This window comes from Sceloporus undulatus, chromosome 1 (genome assembly GCF_019175285.1).
Source record: "Sceloporus undulatus isolate JIND9_A2432 ecotype Alabama chromosome 1, SceUnd_v1.1, whole genome shotgun sequence".
NCBI lineage: Eukaryota > Metazoa > Chordata > Lepidosauria > Squamata > Phrynosomatidae > Sceloporus > Sceloporus undulatus.
The window spans coordinates 214,956,021-214,970,158 of record NC_056522.1 but is presented as its reverse complement, the minus strand read 5'-3'; the positions used below and the strand labels follow the sequence as shown (position 1 = coordinate 214,970,158).

Here is a 14,138-nt window from a genome sequence, read left to right as displayed (position 1 = left end):
GAATTGTTGAAAGTTTGGAATTTAAAGTGAACCCCTACACACATTCCTGTGCCATTTTCACTTAACAATAAAAAAACGCTAAAACTTTAAATATTTACATATGTACAAGGGAGGTGATGGGGGATGGCAGGGGGACAGCGGTGGCAGCGGCGACAGCTGTGGCTGTGCATTGCAGATTCAGCAAGAGCACGGGGACCAAAGGAGAGGAGGCATCCATGATGCTGGTGACACTAGCAACGTGCAAGCGGACAAGGATGCCAACACCAGCTGATCACCAGCTGGCAGGAGTCCACCATTGTTCTTGGGTAGGGCGGGGGGAAAGTTTAAAGGGGCCTGGGTGCTTTAAATGTGCACATATGCTTTCTGCCACCGGTGCTGAGCGCCGCAGCTGCGCAGCGGCGCATCCGCCAGCCGGCAAAAGAAAAAAAAGCCACGTTTCTGGCCGCCCGTGAGGAAGCTGCCTCTCTCTTTGCAACGTCCTGCAAGGTGGCGGTATGGAAACTGCGGGTAAGAAATGGCCCCAGGTGAGGCGTCTTCACTGCCCCCCATGTGGAAGCCCCATACACCTTAGCCACGCCCCCGGGGCGGGCGGTCTGGAGGCTCCGTATTCAAGGGAAGACACCTTCAAGACGTCTTCCCCTGCCCGTCTGTAACCCGCCACAGAATCGTAGAGATGGAAGAGATCACAAGGGCCATCCAGTCCAACTCCCTGCCATGCAGGAAATCACAATCAAAGCATCCCTGACAGATGGCCATCCAGCCTCTGTTTGAAGACCTCCAAGGAGGGAGACTCCACTACACTCCTAGGAAGTTTGTTCCACTGTCGAACAGCCCTTACTGTCAGGAAGTTCCTCCTAATGTTGAGGTGGAATCTCTTTTCCTGCAGCTTGCATCTGTTGCTCCGGGTCCTAGTCTCTGGAGCAGCAAAAAACAAGCTTGCTCCCTCCTCAATATGACATCCCTTCAAATATTTAAACTGGGCTAAATATTTGAAGGGATGTCATATTGAGGAGGGAGCAAGTTTGTTTTCTGCTGCTCCAGAGACTAGGTTGATTCTTTGGGTTTGCTCTAGTTGGCACTGACCATGGAATTTAAGGGGTTGTTGCATTTTTTTAAATTGATGGGCATGGGGAGGTTGTGCTTGTTGGGTTTGAATGACTCATGTGCCAAAATTAATTGATTACCTCTTGCAGCCAGGAGCGCCATTTTCTGATTTGCTTCAGGCAGCAAAATTCCTTGACGCAGTCCTGGCAAACAAACTTCTCTTCATGGGTCTTGCAACTGGGTTGGCTACAAAAGTGCACAACATGATCACACAGTGTCAGCAGCAATTACTGCAAACTTCCTAGGTGGGTGTTGCTGGGGATGGGTGAATCAGATGCCACCTTGGTTCATACCCTCTTGTTGGCTTAATATATAATGCAAGGCATTTATGAATATAGACTCTGCAAGCCAGCAACAGACCTTGCCTATGTCACCAAATTTCCTCAGTTATGACCTATGGTGGTTGATTTCAAAACTAGTCAAAGTGCTGAAAACAATGTTCCCATCCCCTGCTGCCCAATAGGTATAGTACTCTGAAAGCTGTTTTAATTATTGGATTAAAAGCTGGAACAGGGTCACCATCCCCTTTACAAGAGAGTGGTCACCCATCACCACCAGTGCACTGTTTTACTGAAGGTATAAGATGCAAAACTGAGAAAACATTTTTTTAAATCCCTACTCACAATGGTTTGAGTGAAAAACCTGTACCTGGATTTAGATCATTGCATATGGGGTTTTGAGTGTGCATGTACTTGTGCTTGCAGGCAGCCAAAATCTATATCTAGTTAAAACTTTCATATAATGACTTTGATACCAGCATGGTGTTGTGGTTTCAGTGTTAGACTATGATTTTGGAGACCAGGGTTCGATTCCCCGCTCAGCCATGGACACCCACTGGGTGACTTTGGTTGAGTCACACACTCTCAGCCCCAGAAAACTCAGTAATAGCTTTGCCTTAGGGTCACTATAAGTCAAAAACAACTTGAAGGCAAACAGCAACAAAAAAGAAACTAGCAGCATCCTAACACATTCCCACCAAATGAATGAGAGGAAACATGGGAGCATGGAAACCTCTGTCAGCAGTAAAAGGACCTGATGTGTAAAAGACCAAGCACAATTTCACACACACACACACACACAAATGTAGATTAGAAGCCTAGAGAAAAGGGGGAGGAATTAAGAGAAAAAGGAAGTCCATAGTATTGTTTCATATATAAATCAAAATAGATTATGCTGTGACACACTAGACTTGTGTAACATTCTCAGCAACTGTCCTAAATTTAGCTTAAACTAAATGACTGTTTTTATATGTCTACAAGCCAATGCTGACTTGTGACAACCCTAACCTAGGGTTTTGTTGTCAAGATTTATTTAAAGGTTTGCCTTTGCCTTTCTCCAATGCTGGGATAATGTGACTTGCCCTAGGACACCCAGTGAGTTTACATGGCTGAGCAGGAATTTGAACCCTAGTTTCCTATGGTCTTAATCCAACATGCCAAGCCTTATACCACACTGGCTCCCATGAAACAAAATACATATCCTAATTTTAAGTTCCCCATAGTTTTAAAACCTGAGTCAAGCAATACAAAATATTTGAAACAGAGTCACTGTGCAGAAGTAAATTGCACAGGGTTATTTAAAATTTGAAGATTTAATTTAAAGCTCTTATATCTTTCATGATAAGAAATCTCAGCAGTACTTTTAAACCTTAAAGCTGCAGTGTGTGCCTGTCCAGTGGTAAACAAAGCATGTAAATGATTGGGCTTCATGAATTATTTTGTTTTTAGCAAATTTATTTGTTATGTTAAACTTCAGGCATCTGGCTGCAACTTCTCTTAAGAAATACTAATAATATCGGACATGGTAATGTGTGTGTGTGTGTTATAGGGATGCTTCCTAACACAAACAGGGTCCAACAGAGTCAGGATTTTAAATTCAGTGTGTAATTTGTCATTCTTTAGCTTCCTACACACAGTATAAATATTTTGAAAACAGAATACATTTTCTTTGTCCATCAAAGTTCTCCTCTTCTTTGATATATATTTGTCACTAGCCTTTGTCTAGTCTAGGTTTCCATCCAAAATCACTAACAGTTCACCAAACCAGGGAAATGACCACATGTAGCAACTAGGCTTTCTACTGATCCCATAAGAGTTAACACACTCACAGCAAGCTTTCTTACATACCAGTAAGAACTGTTACAATTATGCAAGCCAGCCTGCTAATATTATTCACTAGATTAAATTCTCTACTAATTTACAAAGAATAAATTGTTATAATTTCCTGTTATTTAAGGCATTTCTAAAGAATAAGTAGGTTTGTAAAGCATATGAAGCCCAAGTTTGTTTTCTGAAATGAACACAAAACATTTAATCTCATATCACAAATATAGCTTTATTATATTATGTTTTAAACAGCTACATTTGCAGGACAACATACTATGCAAATTCCATACGCACTATCCTTCAAATATAATGAGATTTATGTCTGAGGATTATGTTGGTAATGTACAAAGTTGAGCCAGGGAGAGGGGGACCAAAAATCTCAAGAACTTGATCAGTATGTTCTAAGGCACATTGGTAAGTAGTAATATGGAATTTCATAACTGGGCAGTATAATCCAAATGGGAATTGTATGCACTGAAAAAGAGTGAAGCCGTAAACTGCTAGAATCACATAAAACTGCTCACAAGAGCTGAAGGTACCGTATTATTTCTTATAGATTTCTCTTTCTAATGCACCAGCAGAATGTTTATGTTGTATGAAAAAGAGCAAAACAGGATATTCCCCTACACTTTAATTGATGCTTTGATGCACACCGAGATTGGTTCCTATTCTAGTCTGGTGTTGCACTTTAGCTGCCTAGAAAAGAGAGTAATCTGCAAAGAATGGCCAGAATCCTGGTAGTATCAGTAGAAGCTCTTTTACGGCTATTTTGGAAAGAGGCATCCTATACCTCCATGTGGAACACCATTACCCTTGGGTGTGCAAAGTTAGCCAGAGGCTCCCAGAGGCAGCCTCATCCCCTTCCTCCTAGTCACAAAAGTCATCTAGTAGTCCTTGCATATTTGGAACTGAAGAAACAGTTCCTACCCGTGTCTAGGTGTTTGATGATTGCTGCTTTTTCTCCCCACGTGTGCTAGGAATCCTGGATGCACAATCAGTGGCTGGGGGTAGAGTGGTGGAGCTGCACCCAAAAATCTCCAGTGGCTCTTATGCACCCATCATCTTCCACCTGGACCACTAGCATAGCTATGCTGGCAGAGAATCATGCCTTGTAAATAGAACGTTTGAATCTTGTCTAATGACTAGTCACATACCTGCCCTGACTGCAGTATCTAAGCCCCACCCTGGCTTCATTCACAACCACAGTGTGATAGATTCCATTTTCCATGAGTGGAACCCTTTTGTCAACAGAAGGCAAATGCTAAATCCAACCCATATATTTTTAACACAGCCATGTTAGTCTGGATCAATATGCAAGGGGATCTTTGAGACTGACTGAGAGAAAGAAGTTGGTAGTATATGCTCTCAGAATGTCTCAAGATCTCTCTGCTTATATTTTAAAAAACAAAGTAACATATATATTTTTTTGCAAGCCCACTACAAGATTCAGATTTGTGAAAGTCCTAAGGCTTGTAAGATGTAATTATTCACAGTTCAGTTGCAGTGATTTAGTCCTTTGCTAACACAATGGCCAATGGCTTGAGTATTTTGATCAGTGCCCACTGGCAAGGTTCAGATTTAGCATCCTCAAAGTGTTCTGCCATCACCAAGCTCTGGATCTGGCTTCATTCACTGATGAAGACATGGGAAAGAAACAGATGAATTGTTCCTCTGATCCAATATTTATTTTTAATTGTGGTTCATACCAATTTTAGATTTTCCCCTTTTCAAGTGGGTTCTTTTAAATTTTTAATTGCAAGTAAACCTAATTATAGAGCTCTCAAATCACATCTTGCTCTGCCCTTACATGATCAGATGAAACCAGCCAAGGTATTTTAGAGGGGTATTTTCACTTTCAGCTTCTCCCATCTAAAAGCTGAATCATATCTGCTGAAATTATCACACTTAAACTTCTATTGTGCATACAAATGAAACAGTGCTTCATGTAATTTCCTCTAACTTATAACAAAACTCACATAAGTGCAAGTCACACTTTGTTTCATAAGAGCAACACTTACATATCGACAAAATAAACTCAGATAAATAGGGCTGCTGGAATCCTATGGTTCATGTACACATGGCTGTGCTCCATTGTCCTGTCCAGAAGGAAGATTTTTGGTCCACTCACTCTTTAATGAAAATGCAAAATATGCCTCCACAGAGAAGAGAATGGAGTATCTCCTCCTTGTGTGGTAAGTAGAGTAATGCTGATCTTTGGTTTCTATTTACTGGAATTGCAAAAATAATAAAAAAATCTTCATTCAAGTATTCTTAGAAATCACTGTCTCGGTTGACTGAAACATGAGACCATTAACCTAGGACACTGTTCTTTTAGAAACCTTCATAAAATATGTGCATGAGAAGCAAAAGGTGTTATGACAATGCAAAACACTGCTTGATAAAATGGCTCATATGGGTGTAAATATGGCTGTGAGCATGGCCTCCAATTCCGTGATCTTTGTCTGTATACCACTGGAGACAAGAAGAAAAAGAAGGTATCAGATTATGTAACAGCAATTATAAAGCAATAACACTGGAAAACTTTAATACAGTCTTCCTGTCACAACTGCAAGTTTGCCTTCAGTGGATTTGAGCATCTGCAGAATTCTCCACCCCATTCACCCCAATGCACATGGCCAAACCACCATGGCTACACACACAGCATGCCACCATCAAGGCCAAGGGGACTTGAGGAGCACATGGTTTTTGGCATCTTCAGGGAATCGAGAGTCCAGAATGTAACTTGTCTATAAGCACAGTTTCCTTCCTATCCTTGCCTCCTTCTACTCACAGTGTTGTGAGGCTAGAGTGTGGAGGGACAGAGATATCTGCACGATTTTCAGCTCATAGAGAGAAAGGCAGAATATAAATATAACTACTAAATAAACAGTTATCAGCCATCTGGACTGCAGATCAGCAAAAGAAAGGCTCCACAGGACACCTTTTTCAGCCATGATGGACTTCAATGTTTAGATTACAAGAGTGGGCCTGATAGTGTCTTTCAGTTTTGAAGGTGTTCTCTTTTGTAGTGGCACTTCCAATCTTTTTTTTGGGGGGGGGAAGTCATAGCTCAGCAAGAGATTCACCAGCATTGCATGGCCAAAGGTTCCTGTGTTCTCTGTTTAGGGCTGAAGTACAGGTTTTTTTTGCACCCAGACATGTGCTGCAACTGAGACTGAACAGAATTCCTTATTTCCTTGATCAGACTTGATTTTGGAGAAAGCGTGTGCAGCAATATCTCATGTTTCCATATTTTTCATTTTCTCCTGATTGAGGTTGGTCACTTATTATATGCACTTTTAAAAAACAGAGCTTTTTTCTCTCATAGCTCTTCATTTAGAACATAAAGACATTTAGCACATACCATTGCTTGGAAATCCACCTCCGCATCAACCAGAGCTTTTGAGATCTGGGCTCCTTGCTGGAAATGAACATTATCTGGGAATTAAAAAACAACAACAGAAAAAATACTGTGTAATGCATATTGTTATGTGGTTACAGTGAAGACTGCCAGGGGTTGGATAGCTTGGGGTGGGCGAGAGAAACCCAAACATCTGAGCTGGGAAACCATTCTTCAGCCCCCCTTTGTTGTTGTGTGCCTTTGAGTTATTTCTGACTTATGCTAGCTCTAAAACAAACTGTCCCGCCCACCTTGCTAGCTAACAAAGATCCTGCAATGAGCAATGTTGTCCTCAAGAGTGTGTCACTGTTTTCCTCATTTTATTTTCCTTTTGCAAGTAGCAAGAGTGATTGCCCTGTATCACATATGATGCCTTGTTTTGAGAGTCTCACCATCTGCTGTTCCATGGATCAGTAGATATTGAATGTCTCGGAAGTTTCGTGCTCTGGCCATGACTGTAGAATTCTTATTTTTAAAAATGTAAACACAAAAAAAAAACCATAATTAGTTTCAGTTGTAGCCTGCTTCCCAGTGAATACTAGCAGCATAAGTAGGTTGTTGCTTAACTCATTATAAAAATTACAAATGCTATGTGTAATATATATGGTTCATATCAATATGGTTCCCTGTGCCTATCCTACCTATGTAACAGATCCCCTGTTCTACCCCTGGTGGAAGATTAACCATCCATTAAGAAGCCAAGCCCTCCCTCCAGTCCATCTCCCTTGGTCCAGACCTCGGAGGTAGAGTAGAACTGCTGGCCCTCATCCCCTTCCCCGCCACCACTCCCTTCTCCTTTTGTATCATGTCTTTTTAGATTGTAAGCCTGAGGGCAGGGAACTGTCTAATTATAAAGATTGTATGTACAGCGCTGTGTAAATTTACAGTGCTTTATAAATAAAGATTAATAATAATAATAATAATAATAATAATAATAATAATAATAATAATAATAATAAGGGAAGGGACCACTTTACTTTGCCAGTAACATTTCCCTCCAACTTTTGTACTTCCTTTAGCCAACAGAACTATATGGACAGGGCCACAATATCCATAATACTACAGTCCTCTCAACTTTCCCTGGGCAATCTCAGTGGATGAAAATACTGTATACTACAAAAGTAACTATGAGCCCGAACAGAAAGGCCAAAATAAAGCTGCTTCGGGTCACTTTGGAGGTATGTTGTTTAAATGATGTGCATGTCCTAAGAGGCGAGAAGCCATGCCAAAGCCATGCTCCAGTCCTAAGCACTGGAGTGCAGCTGTGTCATTTAAACAGTGTACCTCCAAAGTGACCCAAAGCGGCTTTATTTTGGCTGTCTGTTTGGGCCCTATATTGCCATATATAGGTGCATTCTCAAAATCAGACACTTTATAATGAGAATCTAATACAAAGCTGTATCTGGGAGGGAAATGGGACAGTACACTGCATGCGGGGTGCTTCAGCACATTCCCTTGAAACCCTCTGATGTTCTAATCAGCCTCAAAAACCCACGTGTCCCGAGTCAAATGGTAAATTGCTGGGAGTGGAAGTCCTTTGTGGACTCTGTGACCATGAATCTGTAGTTGTACACTGTGTTCAACCCTAGCAGACTCTGTGTGTTTCTTCTTGGTAGCAAGAAGGCCTGACATACCACACTGAACAGATGGACAGTACTGGCTGCTTTGATAGCACCAGCTTCTACTTCGGCAGCTGAAGAAGAATGTATCTTGCTTATGCTTTCAGTGGTGTCTTCAAGCTGACAGCACCACTCTTCAGCTGTTGCAGATTGCATATGTAACAATGAATATCTGTGCAAATGGACGTTACTAACTGGGCAGCTTTTGTAATTGTATTTCTCTTGAGTCTTTGACTTCCTTCTCCCAGACTCCCCACTGCAGACTAGTAAATACTAGCATAGACTTGCATAGGGTCTAATAAATTATAGATCATCTTATCCCCAGAAAAAGTGCATAATAGAAACCACATGTAGACAATCATTCATTTATTTTCTGGACACAACTGACCTCCCCCCCCCCGGTATGATCTTTACACACAGAAAACATGCATATAAGGCATTCCCAAGAATTAAAGAACAACCAAAACTAATTGTAACAAGATATTATTCATTAAGCAACATCTGCTGAATTTAGTGTAATTTTTATGGGATGAACTTAGCCACCTTTGAACTGAGTAACTAAGCTCCACGTCTCCACCCAAAAGTTGCACAAATGATGCAGAGAAATAGGCCTCTGAGAGTTTCTGTAGGCAAGTAAGCCTCTGCATAAGTACTTTGCTTTCACTGAGTTGAGCGGGAGAAATTCTTTGCTGCCCCCTGCTACGCTTTAGCTCTAGGGTCAGTGCAAGGAGAACTGGCTTTGTGAACAGATCAAACAGCAGTCAACATATTATCACAGTGCCCAACAAACAAGTTAATGTTTGGCTGGGAGCTGAAGGTCTCTCTCCTTTTGGCATATTTCTTGGATAATAGAACAAATGTCATATCAGTACAAGATGGCATATTTACAAAAATTGTACCCTGTTTTGCATAACCTAATGATGCAGCAGTTCTTGAGGACTGAACATTTCAAATCTGCTAGCAGAAGATTGCCAAATGTATGACTGCTTCAAATACTTGCCAACGGCATATCAAATTCAAGAGAGAGCTGCAAAACAACCTCTTTCACAAGTTTAACAGTCACCCCTGGTGCATGCTCTCCTGGCAGCCCATGACAAGTAGTATTTGCATCATCATTCCCTCCCGTCTTAAAGACAGCTCTCCTTTCAGTCTTTTCCCTTTTCCTTTCACTTGTCAGTCCAGTTTCCTTCAGGCCTGCTCTTGTACTTCCCAGGGTTTCAGTTTTCACCTCCTGGATTCTTGTCTTCCTCTAGCCTCCAGTGCAGAGAACCACACAGGGAAATGTTCATGTGCATGTAAACAGACGTTTTAGTTATTTCTTGCTTTTTTCACTGTGCTGCAATAGCCTCCCAATCTATCTTCCTCTTTTAATTCAGTGGGATAAAATTTAGGAATAGCCTTGTGGTCATGTATAAACACTGTTAGGTAAAGAGAAATGCAGACTAGCAGGCCTCGATTTGAATTTTGTCGTCATAGCTGAAGTCTGCAGCTTCTGAGTTCCAAAGAGAGCAAGCATTCCCCATAGCTTAATGGCAAGCATGCTTTTGGTCTACAAAAGGTGATTATCCAGGGCTGGTTCACACACATTTGTATGATGAATGCCATATGCAAGTGATGACTCATGTGCGCAAAGGGGAGATTTCATATATAACACCACAGACAGAATTGTCACAACATCTCACATCATCTCAAAATGCAATTATTTCCAATGGAAGTTTACACATACAGCTATCAAGCATCAAGCAAGCACTAATTAAATAATGTACATTCTTGTGTGAATCAGGCCTCAGAGTATCCCACATACCTCATCGTGTCTCATTAAAGACTAGTGACCCAACATGAAGTTCCCCCAATTTTCATGGTCAGCCACTGTGCATGAAATACTTGCTTTGTGCCAACATGTGTGCTGCACACCCATATTCTGAACTGAGTTCATGATGATTACAGTGAAATGTGTAGAGGCCCAAAACAGTACAGGCCAAAAGGTGCAGCTTCCGGCCGCTTTGGGGGCATGGCATACAGACAATGCATGCCCCCAGCGCAGCCAGAAGTTGCTCTGAGTCTGCCTAAGGCGGCCCAAAGACACCAGAAAAAAGAGCAGCAGAAAGCTGCACTCTCCCAGAGGCCCATTTGTGACCACAGTGGTGGCTGGCTTTCAGACCAGGCCATCCAGTTGTTGCGGTCTCCAGCCAGTCATGGCCCAATTGCAGCTGGAGTGGCCAAAGGCTCCAAGCTGCTGGCCTGCTTCAGCCCTTTATCTGCTTAAGACAGACAGCATAGTCATATTAGGGAACGGCCTTCCCAAATTCACCAGTGATAGTTTCACAAACAGGACTTCTACCTGCATAACTTTACATTAGAAGTCTTTACCATTATGAGTCATGTAGTAGACCTCTCAAGCTACACATATTTAGTCCACTCCAGCATGGAATCGTTCTCATGATGACATAAAAAGTGGTGCATTGAACATACAGGTCAGGTCAAGGACATTGATACCTGACTAAAGCTATTGTCTACCTGGTACTCATATTGCCTCATCAGCAATAATGCTGCTGTGTGCTTGGTTCAGTCTTCTAGAAGCAAAAAAAAGTCCAAGAAATATAGTCATGAGGGTTGGTAGTGGGAACAATGAGTATTACTCAAATCTTTCTTTTACAGACTGAAAAATGCTTGCGTACAAAACTGAAATCTTACCCTCTTTTTAGTACTCTCTTTTAATTTTTGTTCTTATTCTGAACACTTCGACATGAAATAATTTTATGCTGTCAGATTTTGTTTCCTCTGAACATATGATAATAAATGCTACTAGCAGATGTATTAGACTATCACCCTGCATCACATTCCCCTAGTTCAGGCTCTAAGAAACAGGTGTTACTACCAGTCTGTACAGGTTTTCAGCATTTAGAAATGACCAAATCTTTGTCTTGGTGCCATTATTTGAACTGATTTGAAGCCTACACCTGTGTCTTGGCACTTAACAAGCAGATCACATTAGATTGGGAAATACAGAACTTGTTGGAGGGAGTCAAATTCATGCTCAGTTCTGCTAGGATCAGGACCTTTGCAATACTGCTCTTTGTCTTCTTATACTGAATCCCATGGAATCTCAAGGAAGCCCCCAGGATCATTCACACTGCAGAATTGTAGTGCCTTATTTCATTTTAACTGTCATGGCTTGTAATTTGGTCAGAGGCACTGCAGCACTCAGAATTCTAAATGCTTTTTTCTGAACTACTAATTCCAGGATTCCATAGGACAGAATCAAGACAGTTAAAGTGAAATAATAGTGCTATAGTTCTGTAGTGTGCATGTGCTACAGGGCAAAGGATGAGGTCATTTTCAGTTAGGCAGGGTTTGTGTATTAACTTTTAAGAACAGCTCTAATGAAATAGTAAAGCCATACATAACTAAGCAGTGGTAGGATCAGAGCACCATCCTAGCACAACACAATTAATAGATGGCTTTAGAATGACACTAAATTCATTCCTTTCCCCCCCTTTTTTAAAACAAATAATTGTCTAAATTCTTTAGCATAGTATATGTGTCTGTCTAGCATATTATTCTTTTTAGCTAAAACAATGAAAGGACTTGTATTGGTGGATCTAAGACCAATCTGTAGGACTAGGTTCTTAATTTAACTAATTTAAAGGGAAGGGTATGACCCTTGCAAGGGCCATGCCCTTCCTTCTTTGTAGACTGTACAATGTAGAGGGAAGTAGAAATATGGTGAACCCTTGTTCCAAGAAAATCAGAATCCTGGGTCCATGGAAAAGAGTTGAATCCACCCTTACTGGTTTATTATATCAAGAAATTTGTCTTTCTCCTTGACTTATGTTATCGTTATCATGAATCAAACAGAGTGTTCATTTTTCCACATTTAAGGGATGTGATACACTGCAACAGTTTGATTACTATTTCTACACATGCACGCGCACTCACGTGCACACACACACACACACACACACACACACAGCCTGCTTGCAAACTCTCCAATTTAATCCTCTGAGTAACACATTGGAAACCTTTAGCTCTTTGGTACTGGCAGTTTCAACGTGGACACTGCCAGCAATGGATGCTGCGCCAAGAAAATTCGACTCCTGGCACAAAGAGATTACACAGTCCTCTGGTGCCATCTGTGCTGCGAAGTTGCAGAGTGACATTGTGCACCCAGAGCACTAACATTTCAATCTGTAGCAAGTTAAGAGACTTCCATTTACATAAGTGCCACCTCACAGATCTGCTACCACTCAGTCTGCCTTCATAGAACCCCACGTTATTCACCAACCAAAAATCCCAAATCAAAAGGAATGACGACTGGGCTGTGGGGTGTGGGAGTGAGGCATCAAAATTGGGTCGATCAGATCAGAAAGCTTAGAGGTAGTCCATAAATCACTGAAGCCGTTGACAGGAGGGGAAAATAAGCAAAAGAGTCAAAATCTCTTTTGATTGTGTTAGTAATATTATGTCCTGAGAATGGCAGCTGGAAAATCTAGTACAAAGAAATCTCTAACAACCAAAGCTGAGATTAATAACCTTTAACAAAGGTTAATAATAATAATAATGAGCCTGTTCTTTTACTGTGTGTTGTTTGTAGCAGTCTGCATTTGCAACTGTTTTACTTTCCTCTCACTTTGTACTCTCTGCTAATGAATTTCATTTGTGCCAGCCCATTAGCAAACAATAGTGGCTGCTGGCTTCTAGGTCATGGGTACTAAATCTGCTCTAATATTTAAACAGAAGTAGTTTCTTCCTAAATAGATTCAGCACCTGAGATAGCTCCTGTAAAGTTTGGAAACCCAGACTGGATTCACAAACAGCAGTAATGTGGATGCCACCAGCCGCCACTGGCTCAGTTGCAGAATATCTGGGGATTAGTTTATTGTATCTCAGTCAGACAGTGCAATACCATCGCAGTGAGAGCACGACTTGCCTAAGACTTCCCAGAAAGTATCGCCTGATGTACAGTCAGCCCTCCATATTTGCAGCTTTGACTTTTCCAGAATTTATTATTTGAGGATTTGATTAATATGCTCTCTCTAGGAATCTCTAAGTCCTCCAGCATGACTCTATGGCTAACTTTCACCAGACATTGCCCTGGAGGACCAAGAAAATCCTAGAGAGAACACTTCTCTAGGCGTTTGTAGGTCCTTCAGCACAATTGTATGACCAGCCTCTGCACTGGAGGACCTAGAGATTCATAGAGAGATGTTGTCTCAGGTAAAAAAAAACAAGAACAGTGTATTTTATTTGCATTTTTTCCACTTCCATGGGGGGTCCTAGATCCCTAACCCCAGTGAATGTGGAGGGCCTGCTGTAACAACAATTCTTAAAACTCAAATATGCTTGCTAATAAAAAGAATATATCACCAATATCACCATTATGGCCTTTATCACTTTGCATAAGTCATTTGGACAAAGGCTTAACTGCACCATTTTAAAAACCAGATTTTGCCATTCTCCTTTTATTTTAAGAGAGAACTACATCTTAAATGCAAACAGATTTAACAAAAGCACAACAGCTATGTTAAAGAAAAGCTATTTCATAAGGGGTCAACAGGAGAGGAGAAGCAGTGGGGAGAGAGTGGGCGCTTAACAGTCCCCCACATTTACACACACTAAAAATTCACCCTGCTTATCTTTTTCCATGTGGAGTTCTGGATGTATGTTTTACAAAAGCAAATATAGTTGGTGCAGGATTACAAAAGAAAAATTGGGGATTGGAGAAGGATTAAACATATCCTACTGTTACATCTGCCAATTTCACCCAAGGCAGTTTTGCCTTTACAAAAATGATCACTGGGGTTGTGTTGCATGTGTTTTCATACAACTCTAAATCTGTCCTTATTTTTAAAATCTGCTGAGCTTCTCCGGGCCTATTTTCAGATCTACAGAAAGCATCAGCCAAGATTC

General features: G+C 41.2%; 1 protein-coding gene across 2 annotated transcripts in view; it reads right to left on the bottom strand.

Moving 5' to 3' along the window:
• Nucleotides 1–3,417: 3,417 nt before the first annotated feature.
• The window catches only part of DPP4 (dipeptidyl peptidase 4), a 67,379-nt gene continuing 56,658 nt past the window's right edge, over nt 3,418–14,138 (bottom strand). Inside the window, exons 24-26 of one of the 2 annotated variants that reach the window (XM_042463951.1) lie at nt 7,002–7,074; nt 6,574–6,647; nt 3,418–5,681 (exon numbers count right to left, since the gene is read on the bottom strand). In XM_042463951.1, the coding sequence (XP_042319885.1) occupies nt 5,583–5,681; nt 6,574–6,647; nt 7,002–7,074 (246 nt within the window). In that variant the 3' untranslated portion in view covers nt 3,418–5,582. Of the gene's footprint in view, nt 5,682–6,573; nt 6,648–7,001; nt 7,075–14,138 lie in introns of those variants that run through there. The other variant, XR_006103575.1, reaches the window with a different exon arrangement.